The sequence below is a fragment of the Cinclus cinclus genome, chromosome 2, assembly GCF_963662255.1.
Source record: "Cinclus cinclus chromosome 2, bCinCin1.1, whole genome shotgun sequence".
Lineage (NCBI taxonomy): Eukaryota > Metazoa > Chordata > Aves > Passeriformes > Cinclidae > Cinclus > Cinclus cinclus.
Window position 1 is genome coordinate 52,521,004 of NC_085047.1, and position 20,396 is coordinate 52,541,399.

At 37.7% G+C, this 20,396-nt stretch overlaps 1 protein-coding gene across 2 annotated transcripts; it reads right to left on the bottom strand.

Annotated features, from left to right (window-relative positions):
- Nucleotides 1-4,679: 4,679 nt before the first annotated feature.
- Nucleotides 4,680-16,367, bottom strand: SPART (spartin). 2 transcript variants are annotated; one of them, XM_062514714.1, is made up of 8 exons: nucleotides 15,534-16,367; nucleotides 14,200-14,397; nucleotides 13,103-13,207; nucleotides 11,207-11,336; nucleotides 10,248-10,442; nucleotides 9,130-9,288; nucleotides 8,965-9,055; nucleotides 4,680-6,272 (listed from the first exon to the last, which is right to left on the bottom strand). In XM_062514714.1, the coding sequence occupies exons 1-8, from the start codon at nucleotides 16,365-16,367 to the stop codon at nucleotides 6,086-6,088; spliced, it is 1,899 nt and encodes a 632-aa protein (XP_062370698.1). In that variant the 3' UTR covers nucleotides 4,680-6,085. The 2 variants fall into 2 exon arrangements, with proteins under 2 accessions (XP_062370698.1, XP_062370699.1); XM_062514715.1 differs by lacking the exon at nucleotides 13,103-13,207.
- Between the last annotated feature and the right edge of the window lie 4,029 nt (nucleotides 16,368-20,396).

Here is a 20,396-nt window from a genome sequence, read left to right on the forward strand (position 1 = left end):
GAAGCAGGATACAGCTTTGGCCCGGTTCAGTTTTGACCGTGTAGGTTGAAGTGTGTGCTGAGCTTTTCATGACCTAGGGAAACAGATGTGTGTAGATTCTTTTAAACATTTCTTCTGGATGAGAAGTAGCACGATTTTAAGTAGATGCAGTGACCCGCATGTGAAGGCAGGCACAGTACGGTGGAACCTGGTCTACCGTGTGCCCAGCCCATCTTTCAGCACGCTCGGGAATTGTGATCTGTGCTATTCATAAATCAGTAAGACCCTAACTTGAGACAGAAGAGTTTAAAATAATCGGCTTTTAATCATCATCACTGATCAAGTCAGTGGTGTTAGTGAATATATACTGGAAAATACTTTAATATCTTACATCGGTCTCAATTGATGCTTAAAGATGTTTCATGTTGCACTTTTCAAACAAGGAATTTCAGATCAGTTCATGGATTTCTCAAGCTAAATCTTTATGGGGTGAGTTAATCAGATTATCGCTGCAAGAGTGGTATCACCTTTGCAAGGTTCTCCCTGTTATCTTCTCTGGCTGCTTCGTGCCAGCTCTTGGTATTTGTGTAACTCTTCAATGAGCCAGTACAGCTCCTGAAAAATTGAAAACTTACATAAGGGAAAATGTTTAATGTTCACCATTTTGACTGGTTGGTGATCTGAAGTGGTTTACCAGCTGAAAGCACCAGACTTGATGCAAGGGACAGGGTGAAACTGGGAGTAATTACTGCACTCTTAAATCAACTCACCATTTCACAAGACTTAATGCTCACTGGAGGAACTATCTGTTCACTTTCCCAGGAAGGGAGGGGGTGGACTTCAATTTTGCTTTACTGATAAATTATGAAAAAGGGTATGGCTTTCTCAGTTCAAGTAATTCTGTTCTATGAGTCGCAAGCCAAATGCCATAGCCCCACCACTTGCTGGGTAACAGAGACACTGCTTTAGAAGTTTAAAAAATGGGTTATGTATTACCATTATTTTAACACAGCATAAACCAGTATTGCCATCCACAAGTGAGTTGTGAAATGTTGTGAATTGTAATCCTAAAGGGGTAGTGTGTCATTTTGGAATTGCTCAATCTAATGCCTCACCGATACCGCAACAGCTGGGCATTATGCTGGGCATAATTCAGCAGGATTTAACAACTGGGAGTAGAACAGCAGGATGGAGAGTGGGAAGCTTGATTCTAAGAAGAAAAAAGTAATTTTAATTTCACTTGTCTGACATATATTAGAGCAGGAGAATATTTTTAAGTCTCAAGTTGTAACTGATGTTATCAGCTAATCAGTGAATTATCTTTGGTGTGGGTTGAATTCAGAATTTTCTGATAAAATTAATCAAGAAATAAATTTAGAAGAGTGCTGCACTGTAACTGCATTTAAAATTAGCTGCTCATTTTGCCTTCATCTTTTACTGAATGCTACCTTTTAAAGATTCATATTGAAAACACATTTCATAACAAACCAGTAATTTAAGTAATGACTTGGACTTAGGTTAGCATTAATAACTCACCGAGTGTACTGAATATTAATAGCAAACGTTTTAATTAGTACCCATTTTCTTGTTACCAGTTTATGTGAACAACTGCTTCAAGATTCATGTAACAAGCCTGATGAATTGTTCTCAATGGGTGGGCACATTCAGAAAGCTCAGATGGAGCCCTGGAATCACAAGCAGTCTGAGAACAGAGGGCACAGGGCAACTGAGGGCTGTATCCCCGCCCACAGCATGCTCTTTCTGCCCCAGAAGACTTTTAATTTTGACCTTCTCTCCCGGATACTTTCAGGTCCCACCATCACCCAGGGATTACTAGGTGTCTTAACCAGGTAAACTCTCAGGAACCAGGTCACTGTGCACATAAGGATGAGCCCAGACTGCACTGGCTGGGTTGGCACAGCACAACAGGTCTAACTGGGGGCTTCACCTGATAGTTTGGGAATTGGAGTGAGAGGAAAGCCAAAGTGTCTTGTGGCCTGAGGTCTTGTTTGAGTGTGTAAAACTCCAAACCATCAGTATTTTTAACAATCACAGTAGTAACATAGTGACACTTGGAACACATAAGAATTTTCCTCCATTTCTTTATTCCAAATAAATTGTTAAAATTAGGTCTATGGATACCACTAAAGGCATTATCACTTAAGGCTTTTAATGAGTTGAGATTAAAAAAATTAATAAGAACAGTTAGGAAACTTGGTCACAACACAATGTGTTTTGAAAACAGAATTTTATACTTATGTATTTATGATATGTGAAGGCATTAAACACCTAGTTACTTAAAAGCAAGGCAGACCAGCTGCTGAAGGTATAAATTAATTTTTACAAAGAAGTTATTTCTGCAGCACCAGTAACTACGGTACAATGTGTGGGCAAGGGGAGACCTGGGGCTGCTGTATATTTTCACTTTACCAAGGACTTTGATGTGCAGTCTCCCACAGCACTTTTATACCTGAATTGGTGAGTTCTAGATCAGATAACTAGGTCATAAGGCCACTGGAAAATTGGCTGGGCCATCAGGCTTGAAGTGTGGTGATCACAGTATGACTGCTTGACTCTGGGATCAGTACCTGAGCCAATACCCTTAATTCCTGATTGACGACCTGGAAGACTGAGCACTGGCTTAGCAAATTTGATGACGATGAGTTGAGGGGAGCAGTTAGTATGCAGGAGGAAGAGGGTGACCATTCACAGGTGTGTGTACAGCCTGGAGAAACCTAATGAAATTCAACAAAAATCAAGTGCAAAGCCCCAGTATCTGGCACTGGTAAAGCCCATGGGTGAATACAGGCAGTGTCTAGAATGCAATGTTGTAGAAGACACAGGCTTCCTGGTGAAGAAGCTGCCATAAGCCAGCAACAGCTTGCAGCAAACAAGACTGAAGGGCTCCTGGGCTGCAACAGCATGGGCATGGCCGGGAGCCTGAGACAGTTCTTGCACTCTGTTCACCACATGCTGAAGTGCTTAGCTTTTGACTCCCAAACAAGTCCCAAGGGCTGCATTAGGTCAGGAACTTGCTTTTGTTCAGGCTAGAGAAGAAAAGGCATAAGGAGAGCTTAGTGCTGCAATCAGCTATGTAATATGAAAGTCTAAAGATGGAGAAACTGAAGTTTCCTCTAGTGTGCATGATGGAAGGATATGCAATAAAATGCACCTATATATATAAATGTTTGGCTTAGTAGAAGGGGAAATATTGAGCAGAGTCAAGTTGGGCAAAGGTTGCCCAGAAGGGCTGTGAAGTCTCCATCCTTGGAGATAATCACAATGTGAGTAGAACTGGGGAAGAGTACTGTACTCTAGGCTGGATCTGTTTTGAGTAGGAAGTGGATTTCAGACTGGGGGCTCCCTTCCAACCCGCACCACCCTATCGCAAGCTGGTCAGCATGCTTTTTGTAGTGGAAGGTAGGTTTACCAATTCTTTTTAAAGGATTATGGATTTATCAGGGGACATTAAAAATAGGCTATTCAAAGCTGGCTTTAAATCAGCATTAAACAAACCAATCAAATGACCCTTGGAATGTAGAGGAATACATTCAAATACAGGGGTTTAGTTTTGAGATAAAAACCATGGTTTGTATCTACACAATGATGAAAATTCCAGAGATGGCAGTAGCTTAGAATGACTTAGAGATCATTGAAAGTAATCCTCTCAAGACAAGATCTGAGACCAATATTGTAGCAGAAAAGACTGAATAAATTTGGAAATAAGAATGTCTTAGCAAATGAGGTAGTAGTTCATGCACTACACAGCTTAGTAAAACTTCTGGGACTGCCATGTATCAAAAGATCTTCAGTGTTCAAAGAAACAAAACCAAGCTGTGAACAGAAAGCCAACCTAAGACAGGAGGTTTGGGGAACTTAATGTATCAATAAGGCAGTAAATGTGAGAAGCTTGTTGTATGTGGTAGAAGAAGGGAGGAGAAGCCTACAGAGCTGGTATCCTGGGCCCAAGAAGTGGCAGGTGAAGCAAGGTAAGTTCAACAGCATCATACTATCAGCTGGGAAAATTAACTGAACTTTGGAACAGTGTAAAAGGGAATAACATGGATGTATCACATTACAAACTGTAAAATGGGGTAGGCATCGTTCAAAAAAGTTTTAATCCATTTGGAGAGACTGGATACACATGAAGAGAACAACAGCAGGTTAAGCAGGACACCACGACTTGCCTGATACTGCTGGCATTTAAATGTTTTTCTTCAGTGTGTTCCAATGTGGTCTCTTGAAGACTGTAACACCTTGATCTTAACTGTTGTTTTAACACAACTTTTTGTTTTGATGGTTTATAGATTAAACTAAAGGGTATGAGCTATATGCAAAACCTCAAAATAGGAGGGAGAAAGACACAAATACGTATATCCGTATTGTAAATACAGCTCATAGCAACAAAAAATGTTTTTGCTAGTGTGTAGTCTTTATCAGTCTTTAACTGGTTACACAAGCTGGCAATTGGCAGACTGTAGTAACAGAAATTGTTGCAGTGTACTTTGGATGGAACTTTTTAGTTTGAAATATTTAAGCTCTAGTTGATGAGCTTGTTTATACTGTAGATATACTTTTATTATTTCTGAAGAAGTCCTAATTTTTCCACTTATGGATCCATATAGTAGCTTCATACCATAAAAAGATTTGAGCACAGATTTTATCTTTATTTCCATAAACCAAAGTTACACTTCAAGTGGTTAGATCCTTTCTTTCACATTTCTCACCCTAAGCACACATCTGCAGTAGCTACCACAAAATATGCACCTATTTCCATTCTAACAGACTGTAGCTGTTACTGCATTTTTTCATTCTTCTACAAATATCACTTGCCAACAACAGTTCATAATTATTTTCTCCATCTATATGAAATGGAGATAAGTTGTAAGTTGCTGGCATTCTGTCTGTTGCAGGTCCAGCCAATATCAGAATGTGCAGCAGCTTTAAAACTCAATAGTAAAGTGTTAAATAAGTAGCAGTATCAAAGCATCTCAAGGATTTAATATTTTGAGTTACTTTACACTGTGCTACAAACAGGATGACAAATCTACACAGTATTATCTATTCTACACAACTCTTCATTAAAAGAGTTTTTATTCATAGTCTTTTTAAACACTTCACATCCTTGTGCAACCTACGAATTTAATGGAATAAAGATGATGACCATTAGAACTATTTGTTGAAACATTAGGAGTCTTCCATTAGGAGGTCATGATATATAACCTGAATATTTCTGGATCAGCTGAAAAGTACAGAATGCATAGAATTTCCAAGTGCCATCTAATATTTTCACAGAAAAATAATTTATGCAAAACCATGCTTAACCTCTCTAAATAAAAGCCTAAATTTCAAAGAATCTTTGTATATTCCTTATGAAGTCAACTGAAAAATGCATTTTTTCTAGACCTGTAAATACCCTCTTTTAGAAGAAATGCTTGGTATCTTTGGTTTACTTGTATGCTGGATGAGAAAAGAAAAAAAAGACTGAAAGGGAATGACTACCTAATTACCTGAGGTTCATCTTTCATTTCCCCTAACATGAACTTCGGATAAGATCAGCTGTTTTGTAGGTGAAAAGAGAAATTCTCTACAAAATAATGAAGCACAGTGCTTATTTTAGAAGTGCATATTAAATAAGACAAGGCTTGCTTAGTAAAACTAATTCTTAGCGATGGTTATAAAGCCAAAACTGGTAATTTTACTTGTTCCAGAAGTAGTAATCCTACTCTTTCTCTATCACCACCTTCTTTATAAAGTGTTACAAAAATATTCACAATAATATTTCTATATTAATCTATTATTCCATATATTATTTTGAAAAAGTGCTTAAAGAGGCAAGTATATGAACTGCAAACTCATATTTTTCTCGTTGCCCAAAATCCCGATCCAGTTGTTTAAACCCCTTGTTCAGTACAGAACAAGGAGGTGACAACTTTCATTTTTCCTCCTACAAATGCTCTTCCTACTTTTACATTTTCCTGTCAAATTAAGTAACAGTTGCTTGGAAAGTACAGTGTGACTTATCAGTGTCAGATGAGCAATGTGGTTACTTCTAAATAAGAAGTTTCATCTCTAATGTAAGACTTCGAGAAGTATTTAATTGCTTTCATTTTTTACCCTTCTTCTCATTATCTAATACTTTATATTCATCTAGCACAGCATGGCCGGTTTCCTTTGCAGTTCTCTTTACAACAGATTTGATACCAATATTTTCAATGTTAAATGCTGTCACACCAACATTGATTGCAGAATTCATAGCATTGTCTGTAGCATGGCCAGCATCCTCTCCATACCTAAGGAAAGAGAGCAGTTTTGTAGATTTGTATACATAGTATTTTTAATCTTCACTGGAATTCTTCTGAGAGAAAAATTCAGGCATTACCAAGAAAAAAAATAATAAAGCACAGTGCCCAAATGTCTAAAGAATAAAATCAGAATTTATGAAGCCATTTGAGTAAAGGCTGCTCCTCTATCAGATAACTGTTCTTTGAAAATATCAATATGCTTCTACTCTTTTTCTTCAATAATGCTTCCAGTCTTTCTCCCTTTTTCCCCTCTAATTTTGAAGAGTAAGAAATGTATCTACAGAATGATAAGAAGGGAGGAAAGTTTTGTGCAATAACTAAAGGTTCTTTTTCACATTAGTTCCTAGGTAAAATTCCTATCTCTATATAGAAAGCCAACTGTATCCTAGACTGCATCCAAAGCAGCATGGCCAGCAGGGTGAGGAGGGGATTCTGCCCCTCTACTCTTCTCTTGTGAGACCCCCACCTGGAGTGCTGCATCATAAAAAAAACTCCAAAAGGCTCAACAAAACTATCTTGAGGATGCAAGGAAGATTATGAAGAGATAAAAACCTTTGGTCTCTCCCATGGGCTGTGAGTCCAGCTTCTTTGTGCTTTAGTGGAAAGTTAGCAGTCTCAGACTAATGACTCAACTGTTCACAGAGAGCACAATGAAGGAGGACAAGGGTACAGTGAGGGCAGTAACTCCAATTGTTCTGGGTAGTCAGACATTTCTCCAGAGAGCACTGCAGCCAGACAAACCATGGCAAAGGGAAGTATTCCTGACAGCATCAGAATCCCAGTAGTCAGCAGAGTTACTTTTTCCCTGTGCTTGTTATGACCTGAGATTCTTTGAGGACCTCAAGATAAGGTTAGGGAGAAGCAAAGAATATCAAAGAATCCAAAAATCTATAATATATCAGTACAGCAGCCAGAGCGTGTGGCTGGAACCAAGAATGAGACCAAATAAAAAAGAATTAGTGGGTTTTTTGTTTTGCCTTTAATTCTCTGATAGAGCAACAGCCTTGAATCATCAACATCAGATTTGCAGGTCAGAGAATAAATCTCACAGCAAAAGTGTTTGTCAGTTTGATTAGTCTGTCAATTTGATTACTTTCACCTCAGGAACATAATTTAAAGTAGGATTGTAGCTTATCCAGTACAGTAAGACTAACAACTTCTTAATGTCTGCTAACTAATGTTTTAGTTTGCCTGCCTGAATTGCATAATTTTTAACTCTTTTTTTTTTAATTGTGCAGATATATATACTGCATCTATTTAAATAGTTTTTAAAAAGGGTAGTAGCGTGGAACATTGTCAGACATATCACTTCTGAAGCTATGTTTTCCCCCCATTCCAATCAACATGAATATGATGAGCATCTCTTTAAAATTCCATCCACAAGGGTGCTGCATGTTAAGTTTTAGCCCTTTTTTTTATTTAGAGACACTGATGGTGCTCATTTTGCTTTGTTTCCATTAAGTGGAATTTAGCTCGTTCATTAGTATTTTGAGTGGCAGACAGCTTTGCCAGTGAAATAAAAATCAGCTTACGAAAGGGAGAATATGTAAAATTTTAATATAAGGATAGATTTTAAAGATTACATATCAGATATTTTCAATCATATTGCAGTTAGCTGCAACAGGTAGTTACTTATTGTTTTTCACTCTTAGTGTCTGTTGTCTGCTGATCTCCGTATTTCCTATATTTGTATCTAAAACAAAAACATTAATGTCAGTTTATGTGAAATGACTACCAGTACAATTTCTCCTGACATTCCTACTGCAAACAAACATTGGCAATAAACCACAACCGACTACAACTTTGCTATTTGGCCTCCTATTTGAAATGCATCACAACACAACCCTGAATGCCAAACTGCTTAATACTGTATGCTGATGTTTATCTTGTTACCACTGGCTCGTGGCCCGTATGCACTTTCAGCAATCCTTTTAACATCTCTTTTGCTACACTTATCACTGATTCCATTTAGACTGCTTGCTTCTGCTTACTCTTCACTTTCTATTAAATCTACTGCCCTTTTTGTGAGGGGTGCATTTTACGTTTCAGTTATTTCAATATATTCCTTTATTCTCCACAGCATATTCCAGTACATGCATACAGCTTTCATCTTTCCATCAACCTAGTAACATCATCTTAATCCCACATGTTATTGTCCTCTTCCCCCAGTATCTTTTTCTAAGAACATCTGTATTCGGCAAGTCGAGGCTGTTCTATTATTGCTATATATGCCTTAGATTTCCTTACAAAAATTTCTTTTTTTGTTCTGCCTTGCTTTAGCCAAACCTGCTGATATATGAGGTTCTTTCATTTTTCATAAATTTAGCTAAGTTTGCATAAATTCAGGATTAGAGCCAAGAAGTTTAAACCAGTAATTTTTTTCATAATGAAATACCATAGAGGAAAGAGATAAATCTGAACATTATCTTTAACACAGCCTGAAGCTGTAATGCTTCTACAAAGAACTAAAAAAATACTTACTACAATCATCTACCTGTTGCAGATTTTCTCATACAGGAGATGCTCATTACTCTGCACTTACCACCTCATCACGTGCTACATAATTACAGCAAAGGAGGCATTTCAGTTAGCTTCCCTGCACCGTCATAAGCTTTTTGCCAGTATTCAGAGACAGTAACAGTGTGCTGTAGAAGATGAAAACAATAAAAACATAACTTACTTGTATTTCACCGTTTTTACAGTCTCAGTTGAAACACTTTTAGCAATGCACTTCGCTGCACTTTCTAAACCTTGCCACACTGTTGAAAACCCTGTAGAAACAGTCAGCTTGAGTTCATGCCATTAAAAATATGCCATTAAAAAAAGTGTAAGGAATTTCTATTACCTTGAACTCCACTTGCTGCTACAACCAGAGCACCATCAAAAGTAGATTTGCCATCTTTATCTTTCTTTAGCGATTCTGGAACTAATTTGCTGCCATGCTTCTTCACGTGTGGAGCCAGCTCCTTTCCAACACAGCTCGCTATAGAACACACTCCTTCAACTACCATAAAACAACAGCATGCAGATTATTTAGTGAGAACACAAAACATCCTGCTTTAAAAATCTTTACTCATAATTAAGAGGAAGCTTCACTGAAGTCTTAAGTGATACTTCTATTTAAACACACTTACATGAAAGACAGAGACTAATCTACATGTAAGTGCCCAACTGATACAGAGCAACCTCCTTTTTCAGGTCCTACACTGCTCCAAATCATAAAAAAAAACAAGTAAGGTTGGCCTTGTGACTAAAAAGTGCCTTAAAAACATACATACACATCTCACAGTCAAATTTCAAGAAACTGTTTCCATTGCTTTGTTACCTCTAACTTGTAGATAGAGAACAAGCTACTGCTTTCCTGACTTGTCTTCTGTAGAAGCATTCCAGCTCTTCAAAGTAGTTTTTATAAGATCAGCACAATTTACTTTTAAACTTGGGTGAGTCACTAGACAGTAAATATAAACATTATATGCAAATAAATAACAACATGAAGTTACTGAGAGCTGTTAGGGTTGCCAGACACCTCTGGATACCAGGCTGTTTCTATTTTGGTATTTATACCTAGTCCAATAGACTGTTTCAGGTGTGCGTGCTTAAAAATATGCACACACACATTCTCTTGTGGTACTGTATGTTAGCAACCAGAGAGAGTACAGCTTTTAAAAAACATGGTTATCAACTTTAAAAAAAAGAGACACCATTTTGAATTAACTGTCTAAAACTTTGGAAAGCATGTAAAACTTATTATTTTAGGAAAGAAAAGGATGTCTCAAGGCCAAGTAACATAATCTTAAAGCACATCTCTTACAGGAGATAACTAGACACAAACTACTGATCTCTGTAGTTTATCAGGTCAGTACCTCCTCTAGTTTACTGGCTAGAGAAACCAGCTTCCATTTTACAAAGTTTTTATTATTTAAGGCAAAAATATTATATTCTGTTTGAGATGGAAATTTTTACCTAAGAACTGGCTGACTTTCACAGCTCCTCCAGTAGCCTGTTTCGCCACGTGAAGTCCCTTTGCTACAGTTGGGTTGACTTCCACAGGCTTTTCTTCTGGTTGAATGTGCTCTCGCAGTTTAGAAGCTCCTTTGTGAATAGCTTTACCTGTGTATTCTGCTCCTTTCATTAGGCCCCAGCTTACCCAAGATGCACCTTTCAAGGCAAAAAATTGGTTTTGTAAGGACATACAATTTTATGGACTGTGATTCCTTCAGCTATCCCTCCTCTGCAAAACAGGAATGTTTAGAAACATTCCTGATTACAGTCTGCAATTATCTTCTCCCCTTAATGGGCCAGCACAGAAGTCCTGCAGTAATTTCCACACCTATACCACCACTTTTTACATTCATTTTATTTAAGTTTAATACAGCCAGCCCACATCCAAATGTCAGCCTAATACAGATACCCAGTTTTTTAATGGATATGCAAGCAACAGCTGAGTCAGAAGTGATAACTGCCCATCTCAATCCTATTAATCCTATTAATACTAGGGCAAGCCTCTAGCCCTCCTTACAGATTCATATTTATTACAACCAGCTGGTGGTCATTAGTATATTCTCAGAGGAAAGAACCCACGTTTATCTGCAGAAATCACAACAGATGCCTGCTGTAATATGTGTTCATAGAGAGGTAACATTGTTCTGTCACAGTGGTTTGAGTCCCAGCAGGTGATACTGTAACAGAGTCAAATGAGGAGCCAAACTCATTTGCAAGGAACAAAGTGCTGGCAATGGATTTATATTCTGCATGGTTTTTATAAAGCTCATCAAGGCATCCTTTAGAGGATCAAGACTAGAACTAGTGAACAACTACTTCTGATCACTCAGCTTCTATCAGCATACATGTATTTAGGTGAAAATACTATTTACATGTCACTCACATTGGTTTCTATTCAACTAGAGTAGTCCCCTTGTTACCTGACAAGATTCCATGAGCAACTTTCTCACTCCATTCTGGTAACTCTTTCTGATCTTCTGCTTCTTCAGGTTGTGGCTGGATATGTACAGTCTGAGGCAAGTGAACTGCATCACTGGAGGCTTCAGAAGGCTGACAAGTGAAAGCAAGCACTTGAGCATCTACTTTGCAACATATCATTAGTACTTCTGATTTAGATCATACACATCCATTATCAAATAATACTAAAGTTGTGTTGGGTAAGTGTACAGAAACTCAAGCTAAATTTAACTGAGTTAAATTTAACTCCATTACTTTTTCCACAGAAATCCTAGACATCCAAAAAAGCTTATCAGACAGGTCAGCTTTTTTGTACACATTTTTCATCTAGCTACAATTAAAAGATTTGCTTGCCCATGAAGCCATATGGCCAAATAGCTAAGCAGGGAAAATTTACACTAATAGTTCACCAGCAAAACAGATTAAGAGACTGTCCATCTCTCATTGTTATCTTCTTCGACAGAAGTCAACTCTGTTGTTATTCAGCATGGGAACTGCAGTCTTTGGTTAGAGAATCCAGCTGTACTAAAGGAATGCAGCTGTTGAGGTTGTTTGTTCATCATCCTTTCCTCCCAAATTCAAAAATAAAGGAGATTATTCATGCTGTGTGCTGTTGCTGCTTTTTCAGACTGGCACAGCCACGGAAAACATCAAATTGTGCACAATACTGGCCCCTATTTAAGGCTGGGTGGACAGGTTCTGTGTTACTTCATGTCAAACTCTACAGTTTCTGGAGTAGCTATTAATCATTCAAGCACAGCAACCACTACCACAGGCTGCTTAGCACTCCTAAAATGTGCAACATCACTTTACACAGTTCACAGACAATGTATAATTAAACTTTCATTACAGAAACATTAAAAATTTGTAATAGGTTTAAATTTTTGTTAAGAGAACTTTTCCAATGTAAAAGTAAATAAACCCCCTGAACATTTCAAAGATTGAAACACTACTAGTCAACGACAGAAAGAAAAAACATTTTTTTTTTAGTTTAAAAGAGTCTAAATTTGAGCTTTTATAGATTAAACCCATAGGCAGATCAGAATACACAATACGGAACAGTATTTGCTATTACAGGGAATTCTTAAATTCCCCTGAAATATTTACTGGATATAAAGCCAGGGTATTGTACACAGCTGAATGTTGTAGTAAAACCAACATGAACAGGACAGAATAGATTAAACCTTAGGAGGCTGCTACCCAGAGGGTTAACAATGTATTGCTGATATATACTACATCATTATTTAGTGCTGCAGAGCAATGTGAAATCTGGAGCTCTTCAGCATGTGACCAAAACACTCTGAGGGCTGGGCAGGAGAAATTACCTCAATAAAAAGCTACAGGTAAAAACACAAACAAAAAGAGCTATTAAAAAACCCAAACTATGTTCCAGATGTTACTTAGTTAGGCCACAGGTTGGGGCACTATATAGAAAACCAGTCAACAAGACCTCTACACTAAGGAGCAAAAATGGATTCTTTTATAAGAGAGGGGACTTGGTACTGTAATTATATTAAATATAATTAGTCAATTAGATCCTCATGATTACTATGTAAAACAGACACATTAAATGGCCATCAGACTAGGATTTAGAATACTTGAGCTATATCAGAGTTTCTAAAACTTCAGAAATATGCTGATTTGAAAAATGTGGCAGTCTGCAGTAACTGAATTGGTGTTTGACAAGAAACCAAACAACAACAATACAAAAAAAAAAAAAAAAAAACCACCCAACAAAAAAAATAACCACAGGACACAGCATACACAGCTGCTGTCAATCAAATCAGCAGTTCTAACATGCAATTCTGTGACAACTCTTTTTTTCCAACTATAGGATTTTGGAATGTCCTGGGATTTACCTGGACTTTGTGGCCAGACCTCTGTTTAATTTTATCTTCAAAATGTGCGCTTTTAGTTGCTGGGAGCTCTGAAGGTAACCCTACTCTCTCATGGGATCCTGGCACCTGCGACATCATATCAGGGAACATTAACAAAAACACAAAGTTTTAGGGAAATAAGGAACTAAGAAGATACCCAATTTGAACTATTTCTATGTAGGAGAAAAGACAGAATTTTATCCGCTGAGTCAATATCACATAATTCTGTAGTACTTTCCCTGCTGAAGTAAAAATTAGTGGCCTCTTGTGCCAGTGAAATTCCCTGCTGAACTCACCAGGATTTCCACTTTAACAGAACTCTGCCATCATGGGATGCTCCAAACTTGATCATCCCTGCATTCACATTTTGGTGATTCAAAAAAAATCTTGCATGAAAAGATTTAGTCATGCTAAAAATTTTAAGTAGTTATTGATTACCACTCTTACTGAAATGATGTTCCAGGGCTCTTAGAGTAGTATTTTCCACTTTGCTACCATGAATTTTATTGCACATTTGTTAGACTATGGGGTTCTTTTTGTTTTCTCTACCTGTCAGCATCTTAATATCTGGTGCAATAAGGCACCAGATTCATCTACTTTGAGATCCCACTGGAAGGCAGGTTTTTGAGGTACGTACTATTTTCACAGATCTTCTCTGAGGCAGCTTAAGATTTTTGAACTGTAAACACATTTGGGCATGATATCCCAAGAAAGGTATCACCAAAATGACACAAAGAGTTATGTGCATGCACACCTAAGAAAAGGCATTCTTTCTCCTGAACACAATTTCATTTTGGGCCCTATGTTCTTTTTTTTGGAAAAATAGAGAAAACATAAAAACTGGTCTCAAATTCCAGTCTGCTTAAAATTTGGTATTTTAAAATTTCTGTCGTCTCATCTCATAGGACCTACAGTTTCATTACAAAGCTGCTTTATCATGGCTACTTTATCTATTTCTCATGGATGAGCTTATCAACCAAGACAAAAATCTGGTTTTTTATACACTATGTAAATGTGAGAATATATCGATGATTTACACCTTTCCTTATTGGCTTGTACCAGACTGCCCAGAAATTTACCTGGATACGTAGGTCAGACATTTGTTTCAAGAGATCCTCAAACAGCTCTCTGTCAGCTGCTGGAAGTTCTGAAGACAGCACGACTCCCACGTAGGACCCTGGTATCTGGGACATTGTATCAGGGAACATGTAGACCCCAGTACTGCAGCACAGAACAGGAGACTGGGTACACATCAGAGGATATAACCAGTCACAAACCTAGGGAAAACAAGTACATAGAATCAAAGGATGCTTTTAAAAAGAATGATAGGCAGAACATACTGATACACATCATAAACTTGATCTTCCATAAAGTTTCTAGTGGAACCTTCTAGTGAAAGGTTCCCTGCTGATGGCAGCAGGGGTGGAATTAAATTAGCTTTATGGTCCTTTTCAACTCACTTTTATGATTCTGTGATGAAATATAAAAAGCCTTATACCATCTTAAAGAAAAAAGAAAAACAATCCCCACATCATTCTTGAACTATCACTCTTGATTAGCTCTGACAGTCTAATATAGAGAAAATACTAATTTTCACAAGACTAGAATTCAGGCTGGTATTCTCTTAACAGGTCTTGTCTTGAGGCCCAGATGCAAAGAACTGCCAAAGAAGTCAGGATTCACAGTGCCTGTCCTCTCTGGAGATCTTGGGACAGGTTTATATGACAGGCCAAACAGAAATGCATGGCTGTCACTGGCCTACTGTTGAAGACTGCTAACATGAGTGGAGTTGAACCAGCAGACCCCAAACCAGGATCCAGCAGACTCCAAACTAGCCAATCCTAGCAGAAACAAGGAGATCCAAACTCAGAATCCAGACCAGCAACACAATGTTCATTACTGAACATGCCCACATGAAGCAAGAAAGGACTGAAAAAGTACAATTAATGCATCTTTTTGTATTTGTAGTTCTAAGTTTGGATTAACGCGAACCCTCAAATTGAAAATCATCCATTGTTATAACTGCAATACTTTATCACTAACTGAAATGAAGTGGGTAGCATCCAACCCCATTTTATCCTGATTTTTTACAACAGGTGAATCAAAATGTCTTCTCTATGTCACTAAAGAAGTCAATTTTATGAAATAGTGTTAAGTCAAGTCCTTTACATACTGGAATTCACCAGAACAGTGAGCACTTGAAAATCCTGGGAAGACACAGAGGTGCTTTTCAAAGAAAGAGCTGTAAAAGTGTGTACTTGCAGAAAACCATTTCTGCAACACCTGTAACATCCCTTGTATTATCACAGGGATATTTAGGCTCAGAAGAGCAAGCAACCTAATAAGATTGCCTGTTACAGCTTTATATAGTTCTTGAAATTTTAATTAAAGAAGAAAACTATTTTCCTGTTACCTGAAGAAATGCTGGTGGACGATTCTGAGCAGCTTCACTATCTGTATCCAAGAACTTCACAATGCGCAGATATCCAGGATATGAAGGAGCACTAACCTGCCCATCGGGAGTCACAAAAAATATCTGTACTCCTTGGGGAATTAAGATCAGCTCGTCTGCATCCACTCCCAGGTTTTCCAGGGGAGGTGGCTGAGTACATTTGTTGTTGTAGTAGTCCTCACTGACAGAAGAAAACTCCCCGGAGTCTGTGCCATAGGATACAGTAAAGTGGCCATTGGTAGCTTGAGGAGTATAGGCAGGAGGTGCTTCATTTGGCAAACGAAGAGGTTTTGCAGATGATGGACTCATAGCTGGAATTTGCCCCTGACTCACAGCAGCTACACTTCCACCAGCTGCAGGTGGCTGACTTGGTACAAACAGAGAATTAGGGGGAGGGGGTCTTTCTGGCTTTTCTTTGGAAGGAATGGAGGGGTACAACTTGGGCACCCCAGGAGGGGTCTCCATCATAGCAGGAGATGCTTGTACCGTTGGGGTGTTTTGCTCTAGGCTGCCAAGTCGAGCACGAACATTGTGCAGGGTCTCCCTCATCTTCTGTTGCATTTGCCTGGCAGAATCCCACTGGGACCCTACACACGCAGGACCCTCTGATGGAATGCTAACTCCTCGGAGCAAGTGGTCAAGCCCTTGCTCATAGTAACTTCTTGCCTCTTCCTTCTGCCCCAGTTCATCTGTATTCAGTCCTTTATTGATAAAAATAAAGCATTTCCTGTACTCTTCACTAATGGCTTTAATATTTGCATCTTCTTGCATAACCGGATCCCGCAGTTGGTCCATTACTGCAAATTAGAATAAAATCAATCAGAAGATACAGAGAGGAAGCCAAACAATGTTTACCTTAGAATAAAATGTCTTCTTAATGATGATCCTATTACATGTATCAGCAGAAATCTATCCAGTTGCTTGGAACAGCGTCTGATATGTTATGGTTATCTCCTAATAAAATTCAGATTCAGCTGACATGATTCCAAGATAGCAAGGAATCTATACCCATCAAATCTAGGTCCATCACAGATATTTATTTCTTAAAATTAAACATCAGAAGAACAAGAACATGCCTGATACCAAATTTTTCATTTTGAAGATCAGTAGTAAACAAGATGAATAAACAACTTTAAAAATCTAACTTTTCCAAAAACATCTCTAAAGTATTAAAAAATTCAGTTACCATTTTGTATATTTAAATAAAGGCTGAACTTACAAACAGTACATTTCCATTTGAATAATTTAAGAGAAAACACCCAACAGATTTTTAGATCTTGATCAACTAACATCAACACACAGAACTGTAAAATACTTTGAACAATTAAAGCTGTGTTTTACAAAATAAAAACCATGGAATTACTTATTTCCTTTACAGTGTTTACAAAGTGAGAAAAGGCAATTGTTTACACTCCTTGCTCCCCTGGTGACAAAAATTGGAAGTACCGATAAGTACAAAAGTTTGCAGGTTATACGTCTGTTTTGGAACATATTTCTCAAACTGCCTCATGTATTTCAAGAGAAGAGCAGAAGAGAATCCAGTAGGTTTGTTTGAATTCTAAAACATGCTAATTCATTGTTTTAACTGCATGCAGATTGTCGGTCTTGGCCGAACACAGAAAATACAAATAATTCATTCCAATGAATTTGCTGGGTTTTTTGTTTGTTTGTTTGGTTGGTTGGTTTTCTGCTGGCAGCCTTGAGAGGCATTGTTAATTCAGGAAAATCAGGAAATTACACTAGAAGAGAATCATGATCATGGACAACAAAAATGGGATCCTATATTAAATTAAAGAGCAGATATTTTCAAGCAAAACCATGATTGTCTGCTGTAAGGCAGGTGAAAGAAAGGAGGCGTCTGTCAGTCACAATGACTGACTTCTTAATAAGCCACAGAAAACATGGGGGTAAGTAAAATCCAAAGTGCAAAAATAAAAATACTTCCATTACATGGGCATAAGCATTAACACCACTGTGCAGGGCATTGGTGAGAATTCACACACTGAGCCACACTCGAGGAAGCTGTGCCAGAAGAGGAAGAGGTGGGCAGGTTACTGATTTTTTCCTGATCAATCAATCACTCTTCCCTAGAAAGGTGTAAGTTTGGCTTACCAAGGCAATACAACAAAAGCTAAGAGACTGGATTAGTCTCTACAAATATAATGGATGAAAAGAAGACAGTAAATCAGTAAAGAAAAAATTACAGGGAAAGAAAAGAGAATTAAATCCAAGCTTGTAATAAAATCCTGAAATGGTACCTACATTTCAGTTTACTTAATGTCTCTTCCTGTTTTAGACTATCAACAAATTTAAAAAATAATCTGGAAAATATCCTTCCTCTACTCCAACAAAACCAGAGAAACTTACAAAGAGCAGGACATGAAAAGAGGGAAAGAATGCAGTGTTCTACTCCCATGCTCTTTATAATCAAAATGCAGACAGCATTTAGGTGACTGCTGCATCTGTAGTCACACAACAGAAGTGCAATGTAATCTGGGGGGCATCTGCTCTTAGGATGCTACAGAATCCAATTTTGTGTGAAAGTCAAGATGTGTGGTTTCAATACAGTAACACACACAGCTCAGAATATAACGGGTGGTTTGACAAGGCAGCCCAGTGGAGTGGATCACAGCAACTCAAGCCACCAGGTTCACTGCCCATCATGTAGCAAATTTTGGGCTGGAGATTGACTGCAGTCACTTGTTGCCAAGAGGCTCAACATCTTTAAGCTAAAGAACAACACTGGCATAAGTGTATATTTACTTATCATCAAGGACATCACTTTAGAAGTTAAAAGTATGCTCCTGACCAGCACAACAGCAAGCAATTAGAGTAAAAACAATTGGAAAGAACTCCTTGCAAGGCTGTGAATACAGCTGGATCCTTACAGCAAAAAATCCTGGTGACAGGCAAACCACATCACTGTATGTTAACGCTTCTATTTACTTTTGAAAAATCCACTTTTCCTTTTAAGTAGGATATGAAGATGAAAACCAGTGTAACAGTAAATACCTCTGATTTGAGAATTGTAGGTTCAGAAAAATTTCTAGATTTTTTTCAGAAAATTTTCAGAAGACTGAGAAGGCCAGAGAAACTTAATCTATCATCACTATTTACTTTTCTATTGAGAAAAATGTACTGGTATGAGGTTTTTAGTGCCTGTATCCCTAAGCCCATATAAAGTCCTTTCTCAAGGCTTGAAGTAAATTATTTATTTGTGAGAACAAAACTGCAATACAATAGTCCCCTTTGCCCCATGTTTATTGACTTGTTTTTTTTCTGGATGAGTCTAATGCAAAGATAACTTACAGATTTCAGACAATAATTTTGTTAGTGACTGTTAGCATGTAACAAGAAGAGACATCAAGTAAATTCCTAACTATTCAACTTCATATTTAATTGATCTATCCCTCACTGTATAGTTCTCATATTGACAGCAGCACTGCTCTTGCTAAAGCTCAGTCTTTACTGACACTAGAAAAGGTCTGTAAGGAAATGGAGATGTCAGCACCATCAGTGTGCACACAGCACTGGTGCACAGCAGAGCTACAAAAGCTGGGTCAGGAACTCTGATTGTCTGAAACATCCCAAGTTTGCAGTGTATGTGCAGCGTGGTTACCTCCAAATAATGTGTTTGGTTGGCAGAGCACTTGGAAATGGAGGAAGGACTTCACAGTAGATTTCAAGCTAAACATGTGATAACTGAAAGCCCAAAGAACTGAATTTCACTCATTCTTAGTAATTAATTAAAACTAATCCAAAAGAATGGATGGAATTAAATAAGCTTATCTAATTGCTCCCTCACAACACAAGAATATTCTCTGAAAAAGAACATTTAAATAGCAATCTAATCATACCCAAGGAATATCCTTGTTCACTATTATTTTCAGTATACGATCTTCATATAGCATTTAAGTGTCCTGCATGTTTTAATATTTATCTGTAATCCACTTCTGTACAATGCTAAACCTTATTTCCTCTGTTTTAAAGCAGTAAGGAAGAGAAAATGTGTATTATTTAATATTGAGAGCACTGCAAGCCAATCTTTGGCCCTATGGCTGTTCAGATCAGCCCAGATCTGTACCATTTAGTGCTAATTAAGATTCAGAGGAGCTTGTCTCAGAGAAAGCCAGTCCAAAATTGAGGTAAGAGCTAAAGGGCACTGTAGATAATCACTGATCAATCCAGCACTTGAGCCCTTTTTCTTTTATTAGTCCAGATACTCTGTGGTTTTAAGTGACTTGACCAAGGGAGGCTACAGTGCAACAATGAAACTTGAGATTAATTTGATAATGTAAGCTAACATCTCAACCATCCCTCCTCTGAAGCAGCAAAGCTCACTTCATTGAAAAGTAATGTATATTAACAAAAATACAGGTCAATGGTGGATCACACTGCTAAACTGTAAACATGAAGTCTAAGGCTTATTAAGAGGATTAAATAGCCTGACTGACAGAGGCAGGATACACTTGACAACTCACTCTTTTTGAAGGAGAGAAGGGGATGAAAAGCAAAACAAATTTTTACAAAACACAAACTATAACAACCTTAATCCAAGAATTCTTGTCAACTGTTTTTCTCTCAGCCACCAATTAAGAAACACCATGCAAACACAATTGTTGAAACCTTATTTCTGTATGAAAAGAGCAAGTAAGAAAGTATTAGTGACTTTCAAGAATTTAAAGAATTCAATGGTATCTAGAATATAAACTAATATAAGCCAGGTACTAGCTAATAAATTTACTTTTTTATGCTTTTAACTTATTTAAATTAATCTGCTTAAAGAAGCCTTTAAATTTTTCATTAAGTGGTGGCATACTCCTA